Below are 27,872 nucleotides of genomic sequence, written 5' to 3' on the forward strand. Positions count from 1 at the left end.
CACAAACAAAATGCTGGAGGAACTCAGCAGATCAGGCAGCATCTGTGGAAATGAATAAACAGCCGACGTTTCAGGCTGAGACCCTTCTTCAGGACTGGAAAGGAAGGGGGAAGACTCCAGAATAAAAGGTTGGGGAGGAGGGGAAGGAAGATAGCTAGAAGGTGATAGGTAAGGCCAGGTGGGTAGGAAAGGTAAAGGGCTGGAGAGGAGAGTGCACCATGGGAGAAAGGGAAGGAGGAGAGGACCCAGGGGGAGGTGATTGAGAAGAGCTAAGGGGCCAGAGTGGGGAATAGGAGAAGTGGGAGGGGGAGGGATTTTATTTTAAAGGAAGGAGGAATCAATACTTACACCATCAGGTTGGAGGCTACCCAGACGAAATATATGGTGTTGCTCCTCTACGCTGAGAGTGGCCTCATCTGGCACTCTGCTTCAGCCATGTTTGTTAGTTGCTTTCATTCACGTTGGGGATCTGCATGTTGCTAGCAAGGCCGGAGCATGGTGGTGCACAGTGTACTTTGTATATCTTAGATAGAGATAGATAGATACTTTATTCATCCCCAAGGGGAAATTCAGCATTCTTCCAGTGTCCCATACACTTATTGTAGCAAAACTAATTACATTCAGTATTTAACTCAGTATAAATATGATATGCATCTAAAATCACCCTCCCAAAAAGCATTAATAAATAGCTTTTAAAAAGTTCTTAAATAGTTTACTAAAGTGCATTGAGTGGTAACTTAAGCTTAGTCGGCAGGACTCCGAGTTATATTGGAAGTCTGATGTGTACAGGGTGAACAGGACCGGAGAGAGCACGGTCCCCTGTGGCGTTCCTGTGCTGCTGACCACCGTGTCAGACCTACAGTCTCCCAACCGCACATACTGAGGTCTGTCTGTCAAGTAGTCCGTTATCCAAGCCACCATGTGTGAGTCTACACGTAACAAGTAGGACAGAATGGTGGTGTAGCTGTTAGCACAGTGCCTTACAGTATGGGCGACCCGGGTTTGATTGCAGCGCTGTCTGTGAGGAGTTTGTGCATTCCAACTGTGACCGTGTGGGTTTCCTCCGGGAGCTCCGGTTTCCTCCCACAGTCCAAAGGCGTACCGGTTGGTAGGTTAATTGGTTATTGTAGATTGTCCTGTGATAGGCAAGGGTTAAATGGGGGGTTGCTGGATAGTGAGGCTTGAAGGGCCAAAAGAGCCTATTCCAATAAAAATTTTAAAATAACAAATAGAACAGTACCTGTGTTTCATGCGAGACCTACACTGCTGATTTAGCAGTCATTATCATTTCAGGAATGAAAGGGATGGAAGTAAGAGGAATGCTTGCTGGCTCTGGGCCTGTATACTGGACTTCAGAAAGAATCTCATCGAAACATATCAAATATTAAAAGTCCAAGATACAGTGGATGCAAAGAGGATGCTTTCTATAGCGCAGGAGTCTCGGACCAGAGGGCACAGCGTCAGAGTAGAGGGGCATCCCTTTAGAACAGAGATGGAGAGGAATTTCTTTAGCCAGAGGGTGGGGAATCTGTGGAATTTATTGCCACAGGCAGCTGTGGAGGCCAAGTCCTTGGAGTATATTTAAAGCAGAGGTTGATAGGTTACTGATTAATGAGGGTTTCAATGGTTATGGGGAGAAGGCAGGAGAATAGGGTTGAGCAGGATAATAAATCAGCCGCGATGGAATGGCAGAGCAGGATCAATGGGCCAAATAGCCGAATTCTGCTCCTATGTCTTATGGTTTTATCAGTTTCAGCTCAGCTTCAGTGAAAGGGATATAATCTTGCTTGAGATATTAAGTTCCCATTTTGTTTTTGTTTGTCCTCAGTGCTCTGTCACCTGCGGACAAGGTGTGCAGGAACGGGGTGTTGTGTGCCTGAACAACACCAACGTGACCTGCAGTCTGGAGATGAAACCAGCTGCAACGAGACCCTGTCACCTGAAGCCGTGCCCTGGACTCTGGCCAGGATTCACACTGCATGACTGGTCTGGAAGTGGAGCTTCCAGCAAGGAGATGTACAACGAGGTGGGATTCAACCTGAACTTCGGCCCTGGCGCTACAAACGAAGGTGAAAATTCCAACCGTATCCCTCCCATTCCCAACTCCTATCCATCCCTTATCAATGCACAAACTCCTCAGCCACAGACCCCCGAAGACAACAAGATAACCAATCACATTATTGAAGATGATTTCACCAAGAGCGAGGAATCCTCCAAACCAAACATCTTTGTCGATGACTTCTACTATGATTATAACTTCATCAACTTCCACGAAGACCTTGAGTACGGTCCGGAAGGCTGGCTGGATTTCAGCGAAGAGGAGAAGATGGGTGAAGACAGTAAACCTGAAGAGGAGCATTTGGAAACCAATAACATCTCTGACAGCGTTTTGGAGAAGTCACCCAATCAAAACGAGGATGGGACCTCTGTTGAAAAGCCAGGATCTAATGAGCTGGACAACGTTCCATTGGAACCTACAGCAAAAATCCTGGAGAATAAGGCAATAAATAATAATCAGGTCACAACTGCTACCTCAAATGTACACTCAGTTGATATCCATCTTAGTGAAGAATACACTACTGAGAATCTCAGGGTTACAGAGGCTACACCAGGTAGATTGAACAACACTGGCAGTAAAGATGTCGATAAAGAAATGTACGAGGCAGATGAGCTGCTTCCTGTCGAAAATACAACAGTTAAAGAGGGCATTTATCCTGGATCTTCACCAAATGATGATCAGGACATTGTTCTCAACACAGCAGCGACCCTGACATCTTATTATCACAACTCCCGAAGACCACCGTTCTCCACCTCTCCACCCAGTACAAACATCCCCAGTGCTTCAACAGCAAGTGATCCCAACTGGAAGGAGAAAGACTGGAACTCTGAGGACCACGGCACGAGTCATGGAAATTCCAGCGGTGCCAAGCAGGGCAGTCCATATAATCGAAAGGCTGGTGGCCTTAGAGAACCTCCTGAGAGTGAGGGGCAAGAAGGGAACCTGGAATCGAGGGAGACCGTGAATGGAGAGGGGACGGATCCTGTACAAAATGGGACAGATGTGCCTGGGATTCCAAGTGAGATTTCAAATGTGACAGTCAGCAGTAGAGAAGAATTAAGTGTTAACCACGGACACTCCCAGCAGCAAGACACCATTGTTGGCCATCCAGCTGTTACTGATAACTCCTGGCGTGATCTCCATTCTGACACCAGTAATGTAGTGCCCACACCTCCAGTCCCAACAGATCCGAAAGATATTCCTGCTCCAGAAGAGATACATTGGACAACGAGCCACGGACAAACCTGGTCAAGCTTGGCAGATGGACATAGTTTAAACGGCTCTTTAGAATTCTCTGGAGGGGTTGAAACATCTCCAGGAAATGTATTGGTACCTGGTGCATCTGACGAGGACACTGGCCATGCAAGGGTGCTCTCTCAGCCTAGCCCCTCTGTGACACAGGCTGACGTATTCTTCATGTCAGATGTGACCACGTCAGGAGGAGCGCCGTCACCAGAAGCAAGTCAGCTACCGGTGGTCGGAACCATTCCCGTCACCACTGTGATGTCGCCAGAACTGGACTCTCCACTGCAAGACTGGGCCACAACTGAGGGAGGCCAGGGAGAGAGCGTGCAGCCAGTACAGGCAACAGCCTCCAGCCACTTGTTCGTTCATCTGGAGCCTTCGGATTCTAGCTCCACTTCGTCAGTGAATGTGGGGACAAGGCCAGTTGAAGCCCCATCGCTAACCTCTGCAATGACTACAGAAGCCATCTTCCTCAGAACCACTACATCTACTGCCGACATCGTTTCTGGTTCTAACTTGACAACAGTTGCCTCAGATTCAAGCACACAGCCACCGTTCGCAGAGGGTGTGACAGAGCCAAGCAGCACTCTGGGTTCTCCTTCCTGGACAACTGACTCACTACCTCGGGAGCAGATTCCGACAACACTCGTTGAGTCAAGCAAAACGAGGACAGATTTGGCGAGGTCCCACGCCGGAGCCGAATCCAAGGGGAGCCTGGCCAGTCCGGGCAGCACCGACGCAGGAGATGCTGGGATCGGGATCGGAAGGGGTTCCCCTGGATCCATTGCGGGGAGTTCACCGGTTTCTGCCCCTACAATCCACCTACCGGGTCCCTCCGGGCATACCCTGTCTCCGAGGCCAGCGCTGGGTGTCCAGGCAACTGAAACTGACTCAGTGAGGGATGCAGCCATCGACCCAGCCTCTGAGGCAGATGTGGAGTCCCTATCTTACTGGGTGGTTGGAAACTGGAGTGAGGCAAGTACTGAGGGTTAACCCGGAGGGGGTGGGGTGGGGAGGGAATACGGAATTATAATTTTAAAAAACGATAGCCATTCAGCCCTTTGATCCTGTTCCACTTTCACTGAGGTCAGGGTGAACTGCACCCTAACTCTGCTACCTTCTCTCCAAACCTCATGTTCGGCCGCAGAACCTACATAGAATAACAGAGCATGGAGCCAGGCCCTCCGGCCCAACTTGTCCATGGCAACCAAGGAGCCCACCTAAGCTAGGCCTATTTACCCATGTTTGACCCTTATCCCTCTAAACCTCAAAGCAAAATTGTAACATCGAAACAGTAAACTGTTGGCCCCCCTCTTGCTGTGCCAAGAGTGACGTCTCTCTCCCCCTCGTTAGTGAGAGAGAGGGCCTTTTGAGATGGCAAAGTGTTGGGAATGGGCTGTAGTTTTTCGATGGACTTCAGGGGCTTTGCTATTGCTTGCAAGGTGGAGAGGGTTGAGGGAGACAAATATTGGTGTTTGTGGGATCTTGCTTTATGAAAGCTCGCTGTTTTCAGAACAGTATCTGCATTTGGAAAGCCCTTAATAAAATGTAAAACATTTTGGGTATAAAGTCTTTCCATCCCACTCTGATATTGAAATCCTAAATTGGTCAGGTAGCACCTGTGGAGGGTGAAACAGAGTGAGTAATTCAGGTCAAAGACTGTTCTAATGGAGGGTATCAACCTCCACAGATGCTGCATACCCTTGTGGACATTTCCAAATATTTCGGTGTTTATTTCAGATTTGCAGCTTGTTTGTTTCATTCCTGTGATCTCCCTCCACCTTCCCCTCCTTTTTCATCCCTGTGATCTCCCTCCAGCTTCCCCTCCTGTTTCATCCCTGTGGTCTCCCTCCACCTTCCCCTCCTGTTTCATTCCTGTGATCTCCCTCCACCTTCCCCTCCTGTTTCATCCCTGTGGTCTCCCTCCACCTTCCCCTCCTGTTTCGTTCCTGTGATCTCCCTCCTCCTTCCCCTCCTGTTTCATCCCTGTGATCTCCCTCCTCCTTCCCCTCCTGTTTCGTTCCTGTGATCTCCCTCCACCTTCCCCTCCTGTTTCATCCCTGTGGTCTCCCTCCACCTTCCCCTCCTGTTTCGTTCCTGTGATCTCCCTCCACCTTCCCCTCCTGTTTCATCCCTGTGATCTCCCTCCTCCTTCCCCTCCTGTTTCGTTCCTGTGATCTCCCTCCACCTTCCCCTCCTGTTTCATTCCTGTGATCTCCCTCCACCTTCCCCTCCTGTTTCGTTCCTGTGATCTCCCTCCACCTTCCCCTCCTGTTTCATTCCTGTGATCTCCCTCCACCTTCCCCTCCTGTTTCGTTCCTGTGATCTCCCTCCACCTTCCCCTCCTGTTTCATTCCTGTGATCTCCCTCCACCTTCCCCTCCTGTTTCATTCCTGTGGTCTCCCTCCACCTTCCCCTCCTGTTTCGTTCCTGTGGTCTCCCTCCACCTTCCCCTCCTGTATCTCACTGCCTGACTCAGCTGGTGAAAACATTTGTCTGGAGTCCTGTCATGTTTTCAATATGCAATGCACAAAATGCTAAAACAGGGGTTCACAACCTTTTTTACGGCATGGACGCCTACCACTAACGGAGGTGTCCACAGACCCCAGGATGGGAACCCCAGCACTAGAGGAAATCAGGAGATCAGGCAGCATCAGTTGAGGGGAATTTCAGGTCGAGACCCTTCATCAGGACTGAAAAGCAAGTGGGGAGTTAGCCAGAGTAAAAAGTTGGTGGGAAGGGCTGGAGGAAGAGCTGAGAGGTGATAGGTGGATCCAGGTGAGAGAATATCTGATTGGTTGGTGACAGAGGAGGTAGAATGGGGAAGTATGAAGCTGAGTGGTGATAGGTGGATCCAGGTGAGAGAATATCCGATTGGTTGGTGACAGAGGGGGTAGAATGGGGAAGGATGAAGCTGAGAGGTGATAGGTGGATCCAGGTGAGAGAATATCCGAATGGTTGGTGACAGAGGAGGTAGAATGGGGAAGGATGAAGCTGAGAGGTGATAGGTGGATCCAGGTGAGAGAATATCCGATTGGTTGGTGACAGAGGGGGTAGAATGGGGAAGGATGAAGCTGAGAGGTGATAGGTGGATCCAGGTGAGAGAATATCCGATTGGTTGGTGACAGAGGAGGTAGAATGGGGAAGGATGAAGCTGAGTGGTGATAGGTGGATCCAGGTGAGAGAATATCCGATTGGTTGGTGACAGAGGGGGTAGAATGGGGAAGCATGAAGCTGAGAGGTGATAGGTGGATGCAGGTGAGAGAATATCCGATTGGTTGGTGACAGAGGGGGTAGAATGGGGAAGCATGAAGCTGAGAGGTGATAGGTGGATGCAGGTGGGAGGATGTGTGATTGGTTGGTGACAGAGGGGGTAGAATGGGGAATGATGAAACTGAGAGGTGATGGGTGGAAGTAACAAAGGTGATAGGAGGAAGATGGAATTGGATAAGAGAGGGCAGTGGAGCACAGGATAAAGGGAGGGAGGCAGGAGTGATGTGTGGGTGATGGGTGAGTGGGAGGGTGGGGGTCAGTGCGATCAGGAAAAAAATGGACTGAGGAGAGAGTTAACGTGATGTTCGAGATATCAATGTTCATGCCATCAAGTTGGGGACTACCAAGGCAGAATATCACACAAAATACTGGAGGAACTCAGCAGGTCAGGTTGCATCTATGGATGGGAATAAACAGTCTTTATCATCAGGGCTGGAAAGGAAGGAGCCAGAAGCCAGAGTAAAAAGGTGGGGGAAAGGGAAGGAGTACGAGCTGAAAGATGATGGAGGCAAGAGATAAGGAAGGAATCTGCAGGGAGAGGCCGAGGGAGGCAGTGGACTGTGGACAGATGGACAGATGAGGACGGTGTACGAAGTGATGGTCCTCCACTCTGTCTCTAACCTCCATTTGGCAGTGGAGGATGTACCACTGTGTAATTAATAATGTTTCGATATGTCGTGCAGTGTTCCACCACGTGCGGGCTGGGAGCGATCTGGAGGACTGTGCAGTGTAGCTCCGGTCGGGACAGTGACTGCGACAAGACCAAGAGGCCGGTCCCGGCTCGGAGGTGCTATATCCGGCCCTGCTCGGCATGGCATGTGGGCAATTGGAGCAGGGTAGGTCTCCCACTTCCCTGTAGCGTCTCCGTTATCCCACCCGGGAAGGTGCGAGGACCCTCAGACCATCATGCGGCATAGTCGTTAGCTGGACAGTGTTACAGCTCAGGGTGTCAGAGCTCGGAGCCCAGTCCCGGCGCCATCTGTAAGTGTGTTCCTCCCCAAGTGCACGTGGGTTTCCAAAAACGTACCCATTGGTAGGTTAATTGGTCATTGTAAATTGTGCCACGGTTAAGCTAAGGTTACGTCGGTGGGTTGCCGGGCCCCCAGAGGTGCCTGTTCCGTGCTGCATCTCTAAAGAGATCAATGTGTCTGACAGTGGTAGAGTCCACAGCGGGGAGAGAGGCCCTTGGGCACAGGTTGTCACACTGAACACAGTGCAGTCCTGAGCTTGTCCCACTCACCTGCACAGGGCCCATCTCCCTCCAAACCTTTCCTTGTCACAGCTGAACGAGGGAGAAGAATCAGGGTGTATCACTCGGTAAAATAACAAATGCAAGTTGTGTAGCCCCTGCATTCGGCTTCCTCTGGGAGGGCTTCTTGCATTTAGCAGCCAATAATGAGCTTGAGGTCTGAGTTCAGAGGGAACCCGACCCTTCCTGAGGTGACTCCCATGCTCTCAGCTTTGCTCCCGGGCGTCCCTGCTAACAGGTTTTCCGTTGCCTCCCTCAGTGCTCTAAGAACTGCGGAGGTGGGGTGAAGATCCGAGACGTTCAGTGTATCGACGTCAGGGACAGGCGGCCCCTGCGACCCTTCCACTGCCAGCCCGTCCTCCATAAGCCTCCCACCAGCCTGGCCTGCAACTCCAGACCTTGCCTGGACTGGTACACGTCCTCGTGGGGAGAGGTACAGTAAATCAGCGCCACAACGCAACAGTTTGGAATCGATGGGACGAGATTAGTGTCTGAGGAGAATTGTCCTCGTAACTTTGGGGGTAACCAAACCTCTGGGATTGTCCTAGGAATGAAGTAATAATCCTCAGGACAATGCACTGTGGGGTAAAGATCACAAAAGATTAAAAGATCTTTAAAGGTTAGCTTTATCTGCCACGCGTGCATTAAGACATACAGTGAAATGTGTCATTTGCGTCAGTGACCGACACAGTCCGAAGGTGCGTTGGGGGCAGCCTGCAAGTGACTCCATGCTTCCAACAAACATAGCTTAACCCACAATTTATCGTGGAATGTGGGAGGAAGCTGGAGCATGTGGAGGAAACCCACACTGATACAGGGAGAAGGTCCGAACTCCTTACAGACAGCGATAGGAAGCTGAACCAAGGTCGCTGGTGCTTTGAACCATTATGATAACCATGCAAAATTAAATCTAACAGTTACAGAGAACGTGCCGTGCAGGTAGACAATAAGGTGCAAGATCATAACGAAGTGAATTGTGAGGGAACAATTTAATAGTCTGATACCAGCAGGATAGAAGCTGTCCTTGAGCCTGGAGGGACGGCATGGTAGTGTAGTGGTTAGCACAATGCGTTACAGCACCAGTGACCCAGGTTCAATTCCTGCCGCTGCGGGGAGTTTGTACATTCTCCCAGTGACCGCGTGGGTTTCCTCCGGGTGTTCCGGTTTCCTCCCACAGTCCAAAGCCATATCAGTTGGTAGGCCAATTGGTCATTGTAAATTGTCCGGGGGTTAGACCAGCATTAATATTGGGGGGTTTGCTGGGCAGTGTGGCTCGAAGGGCCAGGGGGGCCTATTCTGCACTGTACCTCGATAAATAAATAAAATGCCTTTGGCCTTTCATATCTTCTTCTCAATGGGAGAGAGGCAAAGAGAGGATGTCCCGACTGAGTGTGATTTATGATTTTACTGAGGCAGTGAGAAGTGTGGAGAGTGTCCATGGAGGGGAGGCTGGATTCTATGATATGCTGAGGCATGTCCACAACTCTCTGCAATTTCTTACTGTCACAGCCAGGGTAGTTACCGTACCAAACTGCTGTGCATCCAGGCAGGATGCTGACTGTGATGGTTGGCAAAAACTCTCAAAGGGGACATGTCGAGCTTCTTGAGCCTCCTGAGGAAGTAGATGAGTTGTTTGGCTATGACATCTACATGGTTGGATGAAGACAGGCTATTGGTTGTGTTGACATTTTAGGCTGGACAGACTTAAGGACAAACTTACTTTCTGGTCAACAGACCTACACTCAGTTTCCTTGTACAAGCCTCCAGTTCCAAATTTAGTTTTTCTTTATCTCACAGCTGCCGTGGTTGATCTGATCTCCTGGCTCCAGATCAGTAGCCCCGGTCTCTCAATAGCTATTAAACCGGTAATTTACCTGGCAGGCTACCTGAGAGCTGCAGGTGGCAAAGTGGAAATGTCACTGAGGAGATTCCTGAGTCAGCTTTGAAGAAAACGTTGAACTGATAGCTTAACCGTCACCGGAAACTTTGAGAGAGTTCTGCAGGTGCACAGTGGAGAGTGTCCTTGCTGGTTGCAACACGGCCTGGTACAGAAGCACAAGCACCCAGGATCAGGGAGTGCTGGGTGCGGCCCAGTCCACCTCAGGCAAAGATCTCCCCACCACTGAGCACAGTTAATGGAGCATGGCCACAAAAAAGCAGCATTCATCATCAAGGAGGTACAGGAGCCTTGGGTTTCACACCACCCGGTTCAGGAACAGATACTGTCCCTCAAACATCCACCTCCTGAACCAATGGGGATTCCTCTCCGAACTGAATCCACAACCTACAGACTCACTTTCAAGGACTCATGTTCTCAGTATTATATTTTATTTGCACAGCTTGTCCTCTTTTGGAGATTGGTTGCTTATCAGTCGTATACTTATGTATGGATTTTTATTAAATTTCATTGTATTTCTTTTTCCCCTGTGGATGCCAGCAAAAATTAATGAACCTCGAGGTAGTATATATGTTCTTTGATAATAAATTTACGTAGAACTTGACTCTTTCTGGGTGAATTGTGATGCACTTTGGATTTGCTCTGTGTGTTTTCTGCAGTGCTCCTTGGCTTGTGGAGGAGGTGTGCAGGAGAGGCTGGTCATGTGCCCCAAATTGGGACACTGTGAGGAAACTCTGCGCCAGAATGGAACCAGGGTGTGCAATTCCCATCCCTGCACCAAGTGGATGAAGGGCTCGTGGGGACAGGTGAGCTTGAGTGTCTGCACTGTGTGAGGGGTGCCACGCTGGGGAGTAACAGTTAGCTCGGCGCTATTACAGCTAGGGGCGTCAGAGTTTGGGGTTCAGTTCCGACACCCTCCGTAAGGAGTCTGTGCGTTCTCCCCGTGACCATGTGGGTTTCCTCCAGGTGCTCTGGTTTCCTCCCATAGCCCAAAGATGTGCAGGTTAGGAGATTAATTGGTGGATGTAAATTGTCCTGTGATGAGGCTTGGGTTGAATAGGTGGGTGACAGGGTGGCACAGCTCATTGGGTTGGTTGGTCTTTTGTCTGAATGACAGTGCAGTGTGGCTGAGCTTTGACCTCGGATATCTTTCGTCCCCCCACAATAGTGCACGGCCATGTGTGGCGGAGGGATACAGCGGCGGCTGGTGAAGTGTGTAAACACAGTGACGGGGCAGGCGGAGGAAGACAGTAGCCAGTGTGACCACGAGCCCTGGCCGGAAAACACACAGAAGTGTAACGTGCAGGAGTGTAACAGCACTGACCACAGTAAGTTCCCGACCAGACAGCACATGAAAGTCCCATTCATTGCAAAATGCACAAGCCCACACGATACAGGAGCAGGATTAGGCCGTTCAGCCCTTTTGGTCTGCTCTGCCATTCAGTCGTGGCAGATTTTTTCACCCCCGGACTCCGGTGTTCTTCCTGTAACTCTTCACCCCCTGAACAATTGCGTACAGTTCTGGTCGCCCAAAACAGGAAGGATGTGAAAGCTTTAGAGAGGACATAGAGGAGATTTACAAGTTCAAGTTCAAGTTTAATTGTCATTTAACCACACATGAATACAGCCAAAGGAGACAATGTCACTCTGGTGCCAAGGTGCAACCACAGCACAAAGTACATATATCACATGTAAGATAGCAGTCAAATACGGTCATGCAAAAAATATATTTAGCCCAAATCCCTGAATCCGTGCAAGTTGTAGCAGTCTGCAATTGAACACAATGCAGCTTGACTTCTGACGAGCGACCCTAGTATGGATGCCGCAGAACGCCCCCTCTGGCAGTCCAGTGTAGAACCCGACTCCTCGGGTTCCTCAGCGGCTGCACACAGTTGACAATGTGGCTTGAGGCCTAGTCCCTACTACAACCGAGGCCACGCAGCTGTCCAGTGTTTGCCAATAAATCAGTGAATTAGAGGGCATGCCTTAAGAGGAAAGGTTCTCTTTGGCATGAAGGAGGATTAGAGGCGACCTGATAGAAGTGTACAGTCGGCCCTCCTTATCCGCGAATTCCGCATGCGCGAACTCAACCAACTGCGAATCGCGAAAACCCAGAAGTGTTCTTCCAGCACTTGTTGTTCGAGTGTGTACAGACTTATTTTCTTGTCATTATTCCCTAAACAATGCAGTATAACAACTATTTTACATAGCAATTACATTGTATTAGGTATTATACGTAATCTAGAGATGATTTAAAATATACGGGAGGTTGTGCATAGGTTATCGTGGATCGGGATTGAAAAAATTCGGAAGTTCTCTTACCAAGTAAGTTGGAACAGGTACATCCGGTATTATTTAGCGTCAGTTAGTCAAACGTTTGTCTTAGTAGATAGTGTATATTTTAGCTTTCTATGCATATAAAACACTTGAGAACGTATGTTTCAGTGCTGAGTTCGATCCAGTGACAGACCGTTCCTGAGTGCGCTCTCCACCATGCTGGGTTGATGTGGAGGATCAAAAGCTCAAAACCCCAAAACCCAATAATTAAACCACGGCGTTGCTTAGTAATAATTGTAGCTTTCACCGGGGCAGAGTCTATCTCACTTTATCCTTTAAAATTGTTCCGATCGTTGACTGACTGTAGCCTAATGCTTTTCCAATGACTGATGGCGTTTCACCTCTTTCTGATCGCTTTATTATTTCCACTTTATTTTCAATCGTGATCGCGATTATTTTCGTGAACAGTAACACTGCAGATTCAGAGTTCTGACACTGGGTCCTAATGTCCACTGCACTGAGACAGGTTAAATAAGGTCTGGGGTTCCACTGGGTCCTAAGGTCCACCGCACTGAGACAGGTTGAATAAGGGACTTGAGCATCCGCGAATTTTGGTATCCCGGATTTTGGGGTCCCGGAACCAAGCCCTCGCGGATAAGGAGGGCCGACTGTACAAGATAATAAGGGGCATAAATAGAATGGATAGCCAGAGAAGTTTTCCAAGGGTGGAAATGACTAGGGTTGGGTGGGTGCGTGGAACATGCTGCCAAGGGCAGATACATTCAGGCCATTAGCAGACTCTTATATAGACACATGGATGGCAGAAAAATGGAGTACTGTGTGGGAGGGAAGAATCAGATTGATTTTAGAGTAGGTTAAAAGGTTCGCACAACATCTTGGGCCAAGACCCTATGCTAGTATGTTCTGTGTTCCAATTCAAAAACTATCATTCTCAGCCTTAAGTATGTCCAATACATTGGCTTCCACGGCTATCTGTAGCAACAAGATCCACTGATTCACCACCTTCTAGAGGCATAGAGGTCTTAGAAAAGTACTGCACCAAAGCTGGCCCTTTGGCCCATCTAGTCTGTGCAGAACCATTTAAACTGCATACTCTCATCGATCTGCACCTGAGCCATATCTCTCCATACCCTCCCCCCCTTTTATTCTCTAACCTCTAGTCCTAGACTTTCCTATTAATGGACTCTGTGTCCACTTTATCAGTGTCTTTCAGTATTCTAAAGCTTCTAATGAAATTCCCCACACCCCCACCATCCCTCTGACCTCCTTCGATTATCGGCCCAGAGACATCGAATGCTCCTCAGAGGTTAAACCTTTTAATTCCTATTTTCATTTTCATAAACCTCCTCTGGACTCTCACAGTTGTGACTGGGAATGATGTAGCCAGAGAGACTCAGCTGGTAGAAATAAAAGTCTCTATTTGGGACAAGTACAAGCTGACAGTCTTTAGAGTCACTCCCTGATCCAATATTACAGCACATTTTTATTGTTAAAGAACAAAGGTAACAGGACACTTTCTATTCTTACAATGCCGTCATAATGCTTCTTTTGAGTTGCATGTAGTTTTTCAAAATATCTGGACCTTCCCACCAACGTGTCCAAAATGAGTGTTAATTGTCTCTGAGTCATATTCACGGTGATGTAGGTCAATGGGCTGCCGATTGTACTGATTGATGCACATGCAGGCATCTCAGTCAATTGGGTGTTGCCTGGTCTGCAGTTTACTCTAAAATGCAGCTTCAGTAAGACCATTATTCTGAGCTGCATTTTAAACTCAACCTACAATCCACATTCAGATCTGAAGGCTGGTTGCTGTTGAATTAATATTTGCTATATTCCATACCTCCAGAATATATCCCAATAAGCACATCATGCATGTGCACACATCAGTATCACAGAATCACAGCATTAAAGACTCAACAATCACACAAAAAAGCATAAATTATTCTAGAATAAAGAAAACCAAAGGTGATTGTGGTACAAAGTAGCTGCAATGTTTCTGTACGGAGGTGGTGAGAAAAGATTTATTTTAAATAGCATTCTGTATGTTTTTAAGGTTTAAGCAATATTGGGAATACATGTTCATTCCTTTTTAAAACAGCACCTTGGGGTCTGGGGTAACACTCACAAAACGCTGGGGGTATCAGCAGGTCAGGCAACATCTATGGAGAGGAATAAAGAGTTGACATTTGGGAGCCCTTCATCAGGTCTGAATAAATGAGTCCTGATGAAGGGTCTTGGTCTAAAATGTCGACTGAGTATTCCTTTCCACAGCTGCTGCCTGACCTGCTGTGTTTCCCCTGCACTTTGTGTCTGTCGCTCAGGATTTCCAGCATCTGCAGAATCCCTGCTGTCTCCACCTTGAGGTCTTGTTCAAAGTTCAAAGTAAATTTATTAACAATCACACCATGTAACAACCCTGAGAATCATTTTCTTGTGGGCATACTCAATAAATACATAATAAAATAATAACCATAACCATAAAGGAACCAATGAAAGACAACACTGGGTGTTCAGCCGGTGTGCAAAAGACAACGATCTGTGCAAATACAAAAATAAAGTAATAATTATAACTAAGCAATAAATATCGAGAACATGAGGTGAAGAGTCCTTGAAAATGAGTTCATAGGTTGAGGGAACATTTCAGTGATGGGGTGAATGAAGTTGAGTGGTTACCCCTTCATTCGAGAGGCCTGGAGTCACAGAGCACAGAGGAAGGCCATTCAGCCCAAAGTGTCTGTCCTGAACTTCAAATATCTATCTACACATGGTCTGTTGCCTGCTCCATCGTACAATCTAATCATGGTGAGGTTCAAGCCACCAGCCTTCTGACCCATGGAATACGGCTGGCATTGGAACAAGGCACCAGGTCGGGTTAGTTTTTTGCTTTATACACCCAGATAGAATGGAATTCCTTGTTTGTGTGCAGCTCACAGGGTGAATAGAGTACATTGTAACGATAAATACGGCCTCTGCTGTAAATACTCCCAATGGCTTGGTCTCCACAGCCGTATGTGGGAGTGAGTTCCACAGATTCATCACCCTCCTCCTAATCTCTGTTCTAAATAGATGCCCTTTAATTCTGAGGCTGTGCCCTCTGGTCCTACACTCCCTGCTGGAGGAAACACCCTCTCCACATCCACTCTATCAAGGCCTGTCGATATTCAATAAGTTTCAATGAGATTCCCCCTTCATTCTTTTCACTCATATGATAATCCTTTCAATAAGTAGAGTTGGGGTTCCCAAACACGAGGAAATCTGCAAATACTGGAAATCCAAAGCAACACACACAAAATGCTGGAAGAAATCAGCAGGCCAGGCAGCATCTATGGCAAAGAGTAAACACCGACTGTACTTCTCCCTACATATGCTGCCTGGGCTGCTGAGTTCCTCTAGCATTTTGTGTGTGTTGCAGGGGGCCCCAATCTTTTTTATGCCATGGACCCTTGCCATTAACCGAGGGGTCTGGGAACCCCTCAGATAGAGTGATGTCATATATTGCAGCTCATTTCTGTTCAGAAAGCTGAATGCACGTTCTCCCTCTCAGGAATATGTTTACACGCAGCAACATCACGCAATGCCTGTAAATCAACTCAAGAGTGTGGTTCGTTTCTGTGTGGGAACTTTGGGTCTCAAACTGAGCTTTCAGTTCAATTCGGTCTTCCGTCTGTTCTGCCTGAGTTTAGTGAGATTAGTGCAATCATTTCTCTCTCAGCACTGATACTCGTTACCGCGATAATTTCTGAGTATTTTATCAAAGTGTTTCCTTAGTTATGACACATATATTTTTAGTAAGAAGGAAATGCTGATAGAATGGGATCTCCAAGGTATACCCCACCCTGGCTCGGAAATATTTCATCATTCCCGTACCTGCCCTGGGTGGAGGTCCTGGAACTTCAGGTGCTCTTTAAATTTTTGCTCAGGAATGTTGCAACTGGCATTAGGGTTTTAAGGGATTAAAATAAGTTTAACTTAAGTTAAAATAAGTTAATGCCAGCAAACTGGCATTAAGAGATACCTGCAACTATGTGTTCCCCCTCCCCACCCCTCTCCCCCTTCTCTCCTCGCCCCCTTCTCTCCTCGCCCCCTCCTTTATCCCCTTTCTTTCCCTTCCCCCTCTATCCCCATCACTCACTCCTCTCTCTCCCACCCTCTCTCTCTTTCTCTCCCTCCTCCCTCCTGCGTTCATCTGTCTCATCTGCCTCCCTCGGGACATTCCTTGTGGTTAGTAAATCATTGTGTAAACGAGAATAAACATGTCTTTGTCTGTCTCACACCCCCCTGCATCCAAAACCAGGAAGAACCCCAGGCCTTTTGCTAGCTTCTAAATCATACTATGAGGTAGATTTGAAAGGAATTCTCTATCGGTAGGCAGAGAGATGGAACCATCACCTCAGGCATGTTTATTTAGGTAAACCAAACTCTGAAAACCGACAAGTTTTCAGCACCCAATTGTCCAGTCTCCTGTTGTAGATGAATGGGTTTAATTTGTCCCGGAAGGAAGGACGTGGGAAAACGGAAAAGCATTCTGTGAGTGGGCTCAGCAAACTGGATCCATTCGTAATGGACAGAGGTGGGGGAGATAGATGTTGGAATGGTTGCAGTGAATGTTGGGGTTGAGTGGGAGTCAGTGGAAAATTGCAGCGTTGGCGGAGAGAGGAAGTGAAGAGGATTACTGGCCGCTGACTCACAATGACGTGAGGTTCTTGTCTGCGATACTGGGAGCACTTTCAGCTCAATTTACAAGGACATTAAATGGGACCGAAGGGCCTGAGTTATAGGGAAATGAGGGGGCATTTGATAGAGGTATACATAACAATGAGAGATATAGATAGGGTAGTGTGTGGAGATGTAACTCCACCGAAGGAGGTTTAAGGTGCTCCTTCCCTGTGCCAGCAACACACACAGAATCCTGGAGGAACTCAGCAGGCCAGGCAGTGTCTATGGAAATGAATAAATATTTGACGTGCTGGTCCGAAACCCTTCTTTAGGACTTGTCCTTGAAGAAGGGTCTCAGTCTGAGATGTCAACTGTTTACCTGACCTGCTGAGTTCCTCCAGCATTCTGTGTGTGCTGCATAGAATTAGGGTGTAAGGTGAAATATTTAAGGGGAACCTGACGGGGATGAGGGTGGGATGAGCAGCCAGAGGAAGTGGTGGATCTGTTCTGTTGTAAAATTTAACATAAGTTTCAAGAGTAGATTAGATTAACTTTGTTTGTCACATGTACATCAAAACGTACAGTGAAATGTGTCGCTTGCATCAAATTAAATCAGTGAGAATGATGCTAAGCTGCCTGTAAGAGTCACCATCAGAGCTTACCCTCACAACTCACAAACACTAACTCGTACGTCTTTGGACTGTGGGAGGAAACCCACGTGGTTACCTGGAGAATGTACAAACTCCTTCCAGACAGCAGGGGGAATCAAACCCCAGTAAAGTGCCTGTGCTAACCACTGCACTACCATGGTACTGTACATGGATGGGAGGTGCACACAGACGGCACTGGGCAGAAGGCCAGGTCACCATGGACCGGATGGGCTGAAGGGCCAGTACTACCTGTGCTGTACCACTCTCTATGACCCTCTGTTCAGATGGTGCCTTCCTCATCCTTGGGTCATTCCAAAGCCAAGGATGGCCAGTACAGGACTTTGACAGTGAAATCTTATGTGGGAACACCGCACAGCGAAACCTCACAAAGAGCGATGTGGCGAGTTGGTTTATTAGCTTCACACGTACCGAGATCCTGCGAGAAGCTTTGCTTTGCTTGTCATCCAGACAGCTCCTGTCACAACCGCAGACTCTGTGTAGGGTCTGTGCACCTGCACAACAGGTTTGACGATCGCGCTCATGAGTATGCGCGTACCGGCTATTTAGTGTTTCATTATGGTGGCATTTAACGCCCTGCTTTTCATTTTAGTCTCGAGACTTGACCAAAAGCACAGCAACATCTACGCTCCCTGCTTACCCTTGTCCAGGAAAGAAAGCGACTATTTTGTCAGACACTGTCGAGGAGCGGTCGGTATTCATTTAGTAATGACCTTCAGTTTGGTATTCATTTAGTAATGACCTTCAGTTTGAGAGTTTTAGTTAACAGCCCTGTTGTCTGAGCGTTTATTGTTTTTCCTTTTAATCCTGTAACAGTTCTCATTAAAGGCAGTGAACTGTTGACACACTTCAGAATCAGAATCAGGTTTACTATCACCAGCTTGTGTCGTGTTAACTTAGCAGCAGCAGTTCAATGCAAGACATAAAATAGAATAAAAAATAATAATAAATAAGTAAATAAATCAATTTCAGTGTACGTATATTGAATAGATTAAAAATTGTGCAAAAAACAGAAATAATGTATATATATTAAAAACAGAGGAAGTGTTTCCAAGGGTTCAATGTCCATTTAGGAATCGGATGGCAGAGGGGAAAAAGTTGTTCCTGAATCGCTGAGTGTGTGTCTTCAGGCTTCTGTACCTCCTCCCTGATGGTAACAGTGAGAAAAGGGCATGACCTGAGTGCCGGAGGTCCTTAATAATGGACGCTGCCTTTCTGAGACACCGCTCCCTGAGGATGTCCTGGGTACTTTGTAGGCTAGTACTCAAGATGGAGGTGACTAGATTTACAACCTTCTGCAGCTTCTTTTGGTCCTGTGCAGTAGCCCCTCCATACCAGACAGTGATGCAGCCTGTCAGAATGCTCTCCACGGTACAGCTGTAGAAGTTTTTGAGTGTATTTGTTGACATGCCAAATCTCTTCAGACTCCTAATGAAGTATAGTCACTGTCTTGCCTTCTGTATAACTGCATCAAAATGTTGGGGCCAGGTTAGGTCCACAGAGATCTTGACACCCAGGAACTTGAAACTGCTCACTCTCTCCACTTCTGATCCCTCTATGAGGATTGGTATGTGGTCCTTCGTCTTACCCTTCCTGAAGTCCACAATCAGCTCTTTCGTCTTACTGACGCTGAGTGCCAGGTTGTTGCTGCGACACCACTCCACTAGTTAGCATATCTCACTCCTGTACACCCTCTTGTCACCACCTGAGATTCTACCAACAATAGTTGTATCATCAGCAAATTTATAGACGGTATTTGAGCTATGCCGAGCCGCACAGTCATGTGTAAATAGAGAGTACAGCAATAGGCTAAGCACACACCCCTGGGGTGCGTCAGTGTTGACCGTCAGCAAGGAGGAGATGTTATCACCAATCTGCCAATTACCAATTCTGTGGTCTTTTGGTTCGGAAGTTAAGGCTCCAATTGGAGAGGGAGGTACAGAGGCCCAGGTTCTGTAACTGTGTTGCGCTCTCTCCACACTTGGGCCATATTCAAGCCAGTTCGGGCCGTGCAGGTAGACAATAAGGTGCAAGGCCATAACGAGATAGATTGTGAGGACAAAAGTCAATCTTATCATCCTGGGGAATCATTCAAGAGTCTGATAACAGCGGGGTAGAAGCAGTCCTTGAACCCGGTGGGACGTGCTTTCAGGATTTTGTATCTTCTGCCCAGTGGGAGAGAGGAGAAGGGAGACTGTCCAGGGTGGGTGGGGTCTTTGATTCTGAGGCTGCTCCACCTAGGCAGCGAGGAGTGTAGGTGGAGTCCATGGAGGAGAGGGATGTTCCTGTGATATGCCGAGCTGTGTCCACAACTCTCTGCAGCCTCTTGTGGTCGCGTGTTGACAGAGTGTCCAGATTTGAATTAATATAATTCTGCTTTATCAGTACCACAATAAAGCGGTTCACATTAACAATAACAGCACGGGTAGGCTTCAGCCGTGTTGCAAGACAGGAACTTGCTGATGGCTAAATGTCGACCTAATCCCGCCGACGGGAGTACACTGAGCTCACTGCTCAGATGGTGTTTAGCAACTGCTGACAGCAAGAAAGATTCCTTTTTTGCATTGACTGCTGAGCCGCCGGACCGAGAGGGAATTCAATTGAAGAGTTATGGCACAGCTCGAAGTCTTGCAGCGAAGGGTTAATAGAACATAGAATAGTACAGCACATTACAAGCCCTTCGGCCCACAATATTGTGCAGATCTTCAAACCCTGCCTCCCATATAACCCCCCACCTTAAATTCCTCCATATAGCTGTCTAGTAGTCTCTTAAACTTCACTAGTGTATCTACCTCCACCACTGACTCAGGCAGTACATTCCACGCACCAACCACTCTCTGAGTGAAAAACCTTCCTCTAATATCCCCCTTGGACTTCCCTCCCCTTACCTTAAAGCCATGTCCCCTTGTACTGAGCAGTGGTGCCCTGGGGAAGAGGCACTGGCTGTCCACTCTGTCTATTCCTCTTAATATCTTGTACACCTCTATCATGTCTCCTCTCATCCTCCTTCTCTCCAAAGAGTAAAGCCCTAGCTCCCTTAATCTCTGATCATAATCCATACTCTCTAAACCAGGCAGCATCCTGGTAAATCTCCTCTGTTCCCTTTCCAATGCTTCCACATCCTTCCTATAGTGAGGCGACCAGAACTGGACACAGTACTCCAAGTGTGGCCTAACTAGAGTTTTATAGAGCTGCATCATTACCCCCCGACTCTTAAACTCTATCCCTCGACTTATGAAAGCTAACACCTCATAAGCTTTCTTAACTACCCTATCTACCTGTGAGGCAACTTTCAGGGATCTGTGGACATGTACCCCCAGATCCCTCTGCTCCTCCACACTACCAAGTATCCTGCCATTTACTTATTCTCCGGCTTGAACTCCATCTGCCACTTCTCAGCCCACTTCTGCATCCTGAATTAATGGTCTCTGAGGTGCAACCTCAGTTTAATCATTGCTATGCTACGTGAAAACATACACAAATTGGAGAGTTGGAAAGCAGAATCCAGTCTTCTCATTGACGAGAGGCATTATGGAGGCATAGCAGTTAGTGTAACACTTTATAGCACCAGTGACCTGGGTTCAATTCCTGCTGCTGTCTGTCAGGAGTTTGTATGATATCCCCGTGATTGCGTGGGTTTCCTCCAGTTCCCTCCCATTTCCCCCAGTTCCCTCCCGTTTCCCCCGGTTCCCTCCCATTTCCCCCGGTTCCCTCCCATTCCCCCCGGTTTCCTCCCATATCCCTCCGGTTCCCTCCCATTTCCCCCCGGTGCCCTCCCATTTCCCCCTGGTTCCCTCCCATTTTCCCCTGGTTCCCTCCCATTTCCCCCCGGTGCCCTCCCATATCCCTCCGGTTCCCTCCCATTTCCCCTGGTTCCCTCCCATATCCCTCCGGTTCCCTCCCATTTACCCCTGGTTCCCTCCCATATCCCTCCGGTTCCCTCCCATTTCCCCCTGGTTCCCTCCCATATCCCTCCGGTTCCCTCCCATTTCCCCCGGTTCCCTCCCATATCCCTCCGGTTCCCTCCCATTTCCCCCCGGTTCCCTCCCATTTCCCCCGGTTCCCTCCCATTTCCCCTGGTTCCCTCCCATTACCCCCAGTCTCCTCCCATATCCCTCCGGTTCCCTCCCATTTCCCCCGGTGCCCTCCCATTTCCCCCTGGTTCCCTCCCATATCCCTCCGGTTCCCTCCCAGTTCCTCCGGTTCCCTCCCACACTCCTCCGGTTCCCTTCCACATTCCTCCGGTTCTCTGCCACATTCTTCTGGTTCCCTCCAATAACCCTCTGATTTCCTCCCCAGGAACACGGGATTCCTCCCCCACTCCAGAGCCAGAAAGTGATGAAATAGGGGCCTAAATAAGGCAGCAGGTCCACTGTGTGTTCTTAATCTGCCTTCCCCCCCTCCACCACTCTGTTCTATCTGAAGTGCACTGGGATGATCAGATAGATTACATCCAGGCACCGTTCTTCATTAAAATAATAGAGAGCTCATTAACTTGTTACTAGAACTCCCAGCTCAGTCACTGAGTCACCCTCGTTTACTGAGATTGAATTGACTTTTCTGTTTACATCCTTCACATATTGAGGAGTAATAATCTTTACGTTATGTCTCTTGTCTAAATGTGCCATGTGTAATCATAGAAAATTATAATAAATAAAACAGTCAATGTAATGTAGAAATACACTCAGATCAGTGTGAGTTCATCAGTCTGAAGGTCTGGTGGAAGAAGCTGTCCCGGAGCCTGTTGGTCCTGACTTTTATGCTGCGGTAACGTTTCCCAGATGGTGGCAGCTGGTACAGTTTGTGGTTGGGGTGACTCGGGTCCCCAATGATCCTTTTTTCACACCTGTCTTTGTAAAAGTCCTGAATCATGGGAAGTTCACAACTACAGATGCGCTGGGCTGCCCGCACCACTCTCTGCAGAGTCCTGCGATTGAGGGAAGTACAGTTCCCATACCAGGCAGTGATGCAGCCAGTCAGGGTGCTCTCAATTGTGCCCCTGTAGAAAGTTCTTAGGATTTGGGGGCACATACCAAACTTCCTCAACCGTCTGAGGTGAAAGAGACACTGTTGTGCCTTTCTCCCCACACAGCTGGTGTGTACAGACCACGTGAGGTCCTCGGTGATGTGGATGCCGAGGAACTTGAAGCTGTTTACCCTCTCAACCTCAGATCCATTGATGTCAATAGAGATTAGCCCGTCTCCATCCCAGTCAGCAGCTCCACTAGCTGGCCAATAACATTTAGTTTGTCAGATCAAGGAGACGTCTCCCCTTTTGTTGATCTCACTGAAGCTAATTATCACCAACAGTGTCCACATAATGCTCAGTCCATTATCTCTGTTCCCATCCATTCCCCTCCCAGCCTTTGTGTCAACATTCCTATCTCAGAGTCTGATAATTGTGCCTTTTTCTTCTCAGACAAACTCAAAACGCATTTCAAGATTCAAGGTTATTTAATGTGGACCCCAGTACACACATGTAAAGGAGAAAAAGTCATTGTTATTCCAGATCCAAAGAATGCAAGAAAACAATACACATAAAGAACACAAATAAAAAACACAATAAATATCATTAGCTTATATGCGTAGGTTACCATAAAGTGATGCCAGGCTCAGTACACAAGGTGACAGGAAATGACAATGGCAAAGCCCTGCTGGTTGGGGTAGTGGGTGGAGGTGTTGATCAGATCAGTCTTAATGCTTGGGGCAAGTAACTTTTTGAGCCTGGTGGCCCTGGCTCGGATGCTACATAGCCTCCTCCCTGATGGGGTTGGGATAAACTGTCCATGAGCAGGATGGGTGGGATCCTTCAAGGTATTACTGGCCTTTTTCTGGCACCTCTCTGCCTGTACGTCCTTGCTGGCGGGCAGGCTGGTGCCGTTAATGCATTGGGCAGTTCTGACTACCTGTTGTAGACAATCCCTGCCCGTCACTGTGCAGTTTCCATATTACTATCACAGTACATATATGTCTCCATATACTACCATATAACCATACCATATACCATATAACTATTTCAGTTACATAAAATAAAGAAAAATCATAAGATCATAAAATACATGGGAACAGAATTAGGCTATTTGGCCCATTGAGTCTGTTCTGCCATTTCATTGTGACCCTCTCAACCCCAATCTTCCACCTTCTCCCTGTAGCCCTTCACGGCCTGACTAATCAAGAACCTATTAACCTCCGCCTTAAATACACACAATGACCTGACCTCCATACTTGCCTGTGGCAATGAATTCCACAGATTCACTACTCACTGGCTATAGAAATTCATCATCTCTGTTCTAAATGGATATCCATCTGTTCTGAGGCTGTGCCCTCTGGTCTTGGACTCTCCTGCTATTGGAAGTACTCTCTCCACATCTGCTCTTTCTAGGCCTTTCAACATTCGATAGGTTTCAATGAGATCCCCCGTCACTTTTCCAAGTTCCAGCGACCACAGGCCCAGAGCCATCAAACTCTCCTCACAGAAACCTTTCATTCCCAGAATAATTTTCATGAACCTCCTTTGTACCCTCTCCAATGTCAGTGCACCCTTTCTTAGATAAGGGGCCCAAAACTGCCCGTAAGAATCCAAGTGCACTCTGATGAAAGCCTCAGCGTTACGTTCTTGCTTTTATGATCTAGTCCTCTCAGAATGAATGTTAACACTGCAATTGCTTTCCTCACCACTGACACAACCTGCAAGTTGGCCTTTGAGGAATCCTGCACGAGGACTCCCAAGTCCCTTTGCACCTCAGGTTTTTGAATATTCTGCCTGTTTAGAAAACAGTTTGCACTTTTTTCCCTTCTACCAAAGTGTATGACCATACATTTCCCAACACTATATTCCAGCTGCCGCTTCTTTGTCCATTCTCCTAATCTGTCTGAGCTCGGCTTCCTCAACACTACCTGCCCTCCACCTATCTTCGTATTATCCACAAACTGGCTTCAAAGCCTTCAATTCCTTAATCCAAATAATTGATGTTTAACATGGAAAGAAGCTGTCCCAGTATTGACCCCTTCAGAACAGGACTTGTGACTGGCAACCAACCAGAAAAGGCTTACTTTATTCCGACTCTTCGTATATGCCAGTTAAACAATGCTCTATCCATGCTAGTATCTTTCATGTAATACCACAGGCTCTTATCGTGTGCGGCACCTTGTCAAAGGCCTTTTGAAAATCCAGTGCACAACATCCAATTATGACTGTCCTTGCTTGTTATTCCTTTAAAATGCACAATAGAGTTTATGAAAAACTATACATAAACAAAGACTGACAAACAACCAATGTGCAAAAGAAGACAAACTGTGCAAATGTAAAGTAGATAATCCTGAGAACAGGAGTTGTAGAGTTCTTAAAAGTGAGTCTGTAGGTTGTGGTATCAGTTCAGCATTGAGGTGAGTGGTGCTGTCCGCACTGGTTCGGTTTTTGGTGACATTCCAAATCTGCACAAGATGTTGACACGCAGGAACTTGAAATTGCTCACTCTTTCCATTTCTGATTACTCTATAAGGACTGGTGTGTGTTCCCTCGTCTGACCCTTTCTGAAGCCCACAGTCTTTGGTCTTACTGACTTTGAGTGCATATCTCGCTTCTGTACGACCTTTTGTCACCATCTGAGATTCTGCCAACAATAACTGTATTGTCAGCACATTTACAGATGGCATTTGAGCTGTATCTAGTCACACCGTCATGGTTGTAGAGAGAGTAGAGCAGTGGGCTAAGCACACATTCTCGAGGTGCGCCAGTGTAGGTTGTCAGCGATGTCATTTCCCATCTGCACAGATTGTGGTCTTCCAGTTAGGAAGTTGATGATTCAGTTATCACCTACTGTCCTTCCTACAGGCAAGACAGTGGCTATATTTCATTAAGAGTTTGAGGAGATTTGATTTGTTGCTTAAGACACTCAAGAACTTCTATGGATGTACCGTGGAGAGCATCACTCTCTGGTATGGGGGGCTACTACACAGGATCGAAAGAAGCTCCATTATGGGTACTAGCCTCCTGGGTATTCAAGCCACCTTCAAGGACCGATGCTCAGAAAGGCACTGTCCATTCTTAAGGACCCCTATCACCCAGGCCATGCCCACTTTTCACTGTTACCATCAGAAAGAAGGTACAGAAGCCTGAAGACACACACTCAGTAATTCGGGAACAACTTCTGCCATCCGATTCCTAAGTAGGCATTGAACCCATGAACACTAACTCTCTTTTATTATTTCAGTTTTTGCACTGTTTTTAATTTAACTATTTAATATACATATATATATATTTACTGTAATTGGTTTACTTATTTCTTTTTCCCTCTGCTATCATGTGTTGCAATGTACTGCTGCCACTCAGTTAACAAATTTCACAACACCTGATAATAAACCTGATTCTGATTCTGATCCTGACGAAGGGTCTCGGCCCGAAACGTCGACAGCGCTTCTCCCTGTAGATGCTGCCTGGCCTGCTGTGTTCCACCAGCATTTTATGTGTGTTGCCTGATTCTGATCCTGACGAAGGGTCTCGGCCCGAAACGTCGACGGCGCTTCTCCCTATAGATGCTGCCTGGCCTATTGTGTTCCACCAGCATTTTATGTGTGTTGCCTGATTCTGATCCTGACGAAGGGTCTCGGCCTGAAACATCGACAGTGCTTCTCCCTGTAGATGCTGCCTGGCCTGCTGCGTTCCACCAGCATTTTGTGTGCGTGGCCTGATTCTGGATCTCCTCCTTTGAAGTGCTTTTTAAAACTTATCCCTTTACCTATCTAACTTCTGTCTTTGCATTTTCTGTAAGTACTTGCTTGACAATCAGTTCCATTGCAGTCATTAGATAACCTGGTACATTAGGTAATGACATTAAACAAATTGTTGTTTGCCAGGCTCTTAAAAAATTACCAGAGGATAGATAATGAACTGAGCTAAGATTAAGTGGTGAAATCATCTATTGTGTGAGATTATTTGGTAGGTTTTAAATGCCAGTGCTTTGTTTCACCCCAGCTTGACTCAGTTTAAATCTGAAATGCTCATTACTTTCAGTACTGTGCAGAAGTCCTAGGCACATTGTGTATATATATCTAGGGTGCCTGACTTTTGCACAGTCCTGTAGTAATTTTATGTATTGCACTGTACTGATGCTGTGAAAAAAAATGAATTTCATGTGTGAGTAATGATAAACCTGGTTCTGATGTGGGTCTCCTATTATGGACTGAGAGTGGGAAGGGGTCAGGTCGGGAAAAGGAGAAGGGAGTGGGGAGAGAGGAAGAAACCAGAGAGACGTTCTGTAATGATCTGTAAAATGATTTTTTGGAATCAAATGACCTTGCCTGGGGTCTCAGGGCTGGGTGTGTCTACACCTACACTGCCACCCCCCCCCCCCCACTCCCACACTACCTTTGGCACTCCTCTGCCACCTGTTCCTCACCCCTCCTTTGGTGCTTTACCCTTGCCATTTCCACCATCCCGCCAAATTTACAAACTTGCCCTCTGCTCCAGGTTTTCAAATACAGTGCAAAGGTCTTACCCTGGCTATATCTAAGCGCCTAAGACTTTTACACAGTGCTGGATGTCATTAGCTGCTGTATTTGTTCAGTTAGATGACTCAGAGATGTAATTTGGTAATGCTAACCTCGATTGACTCCAGTGAAGTTTAGTTAATCTTTGAACAGCATGGGATCTATCAAGAACACAGCTGGGTACTGCATGAGTAATAGCTCTTTAAACATTAATCAGGAGCTTGTTTGTGTAGCCTGGAATCCACTTGTGACACTTTGTATTTGTGTATATATAAATTGTGTATACTGTGTATAAATTCTGTATATAAATAACTTGATATATAAATTGTATATGCAGTAGTGCCGTGTTCTTTTGATTGACTGCAAATGAACAAAATCAGTGCAGGCACCTAGTGCATTGATACAATGCTTTCAACAACTGCATCCTCCAAATCTTCATTTTCATTGTAATATTCAAAATGATTGTTGATACCTTGAAATTCTTCATTGTTCCTCACTTGTTGAAGTAGTGAAATCGTTTCATTTTCACTCCTGGCCGTTTCTGGCATCTCTAAGCCTGAATGCTTGAAACCGCAGTGAGCAAAGCAGCTCTGAATTGTCTTGCTGTTTATTTCTCACAAACCATCAGTGACAGACATCACTGCTTTTTCAACACAAACACACACAACTGATGCTGTTTAAAACCTCCTCTCTCTAAGCACGGTGTGGTGTCCCACGGCCACACAAGTGGATACAACTGATGCTTGTTAGGAACTGTTTGGTAACAGGTCTCCTGTCCCAATTATGAGGCATAGTGTTCCAAATAAACAGAGGGAATCTTGGCTGTCTTCTGGATTAATTTTCATTCGTTAAGAGTTGTCCTGAGTCTGATTAACTGATGAGCCAGTTAACTGGAATCCACTCTGTTTGTGTGTGTATAGATACACGCACACACATTTACACACTAAAGGTTAGCTTTGTTTGTCACAATGTATATCGAAACGTACGGTGCAAGTTTGCAAGATTCACCATGCTTCTGGCACCGATGTGGCATAT

At 47.1% G+C, this 27,872-nt stretch overlaps 1 protein-coding gene across 1 annotated transcript in view; it reads left to right on the top strand.

Annotated features, from left to right (window-relative positions):
- Positions 1–27,872, top strand: part of LOC132382623 (A disintegrin and metalloproteinase with thrombospondin motifs 7-like) — a 205,884-nt gene that overhangs the window by 159,956 nt on the left and 18,056 nt on the right. Inside the window, exons 19-23 of the mRNA XM_059953029.1 lie at positions 1,829–4,279; positions 7,261–7,413; positions 8,086–8,259; positions 10,383–10,529; positions 10,892–11,051. Of these exons, the coding sequence (XP_059809012.1) occupies positions 1,829–4,279; positions 7,261–7,413; positions 8,086–8,259; positions 10,383–10,529; positions 10,892–11,051 (3,085 nt within the window). The remainder of the gene's footprint in view (positions 1–1,828; positions 4,280–7,260; positions 7,414–8,085; positions 8,260–10,382; positions 10,530–10,891; positions 11,052–27,872) is intronic.

The sequence above is a fragment of the Hypanus sabinus genome, chromosome 28 (assembly GCF_030144855.1).
Source record: "Hypanus sabinus isolate sHypSab1 chromosome 28, sHypSab1.hap1, whole genome shotgun sequence".
NCBI classification, from domain to species: Eukaryota; Metazoa; Chordata; class Chondrichthyes; order Myliobatiformes; family Dasyatidae; genus Hypanus; species Hypanus sabinus.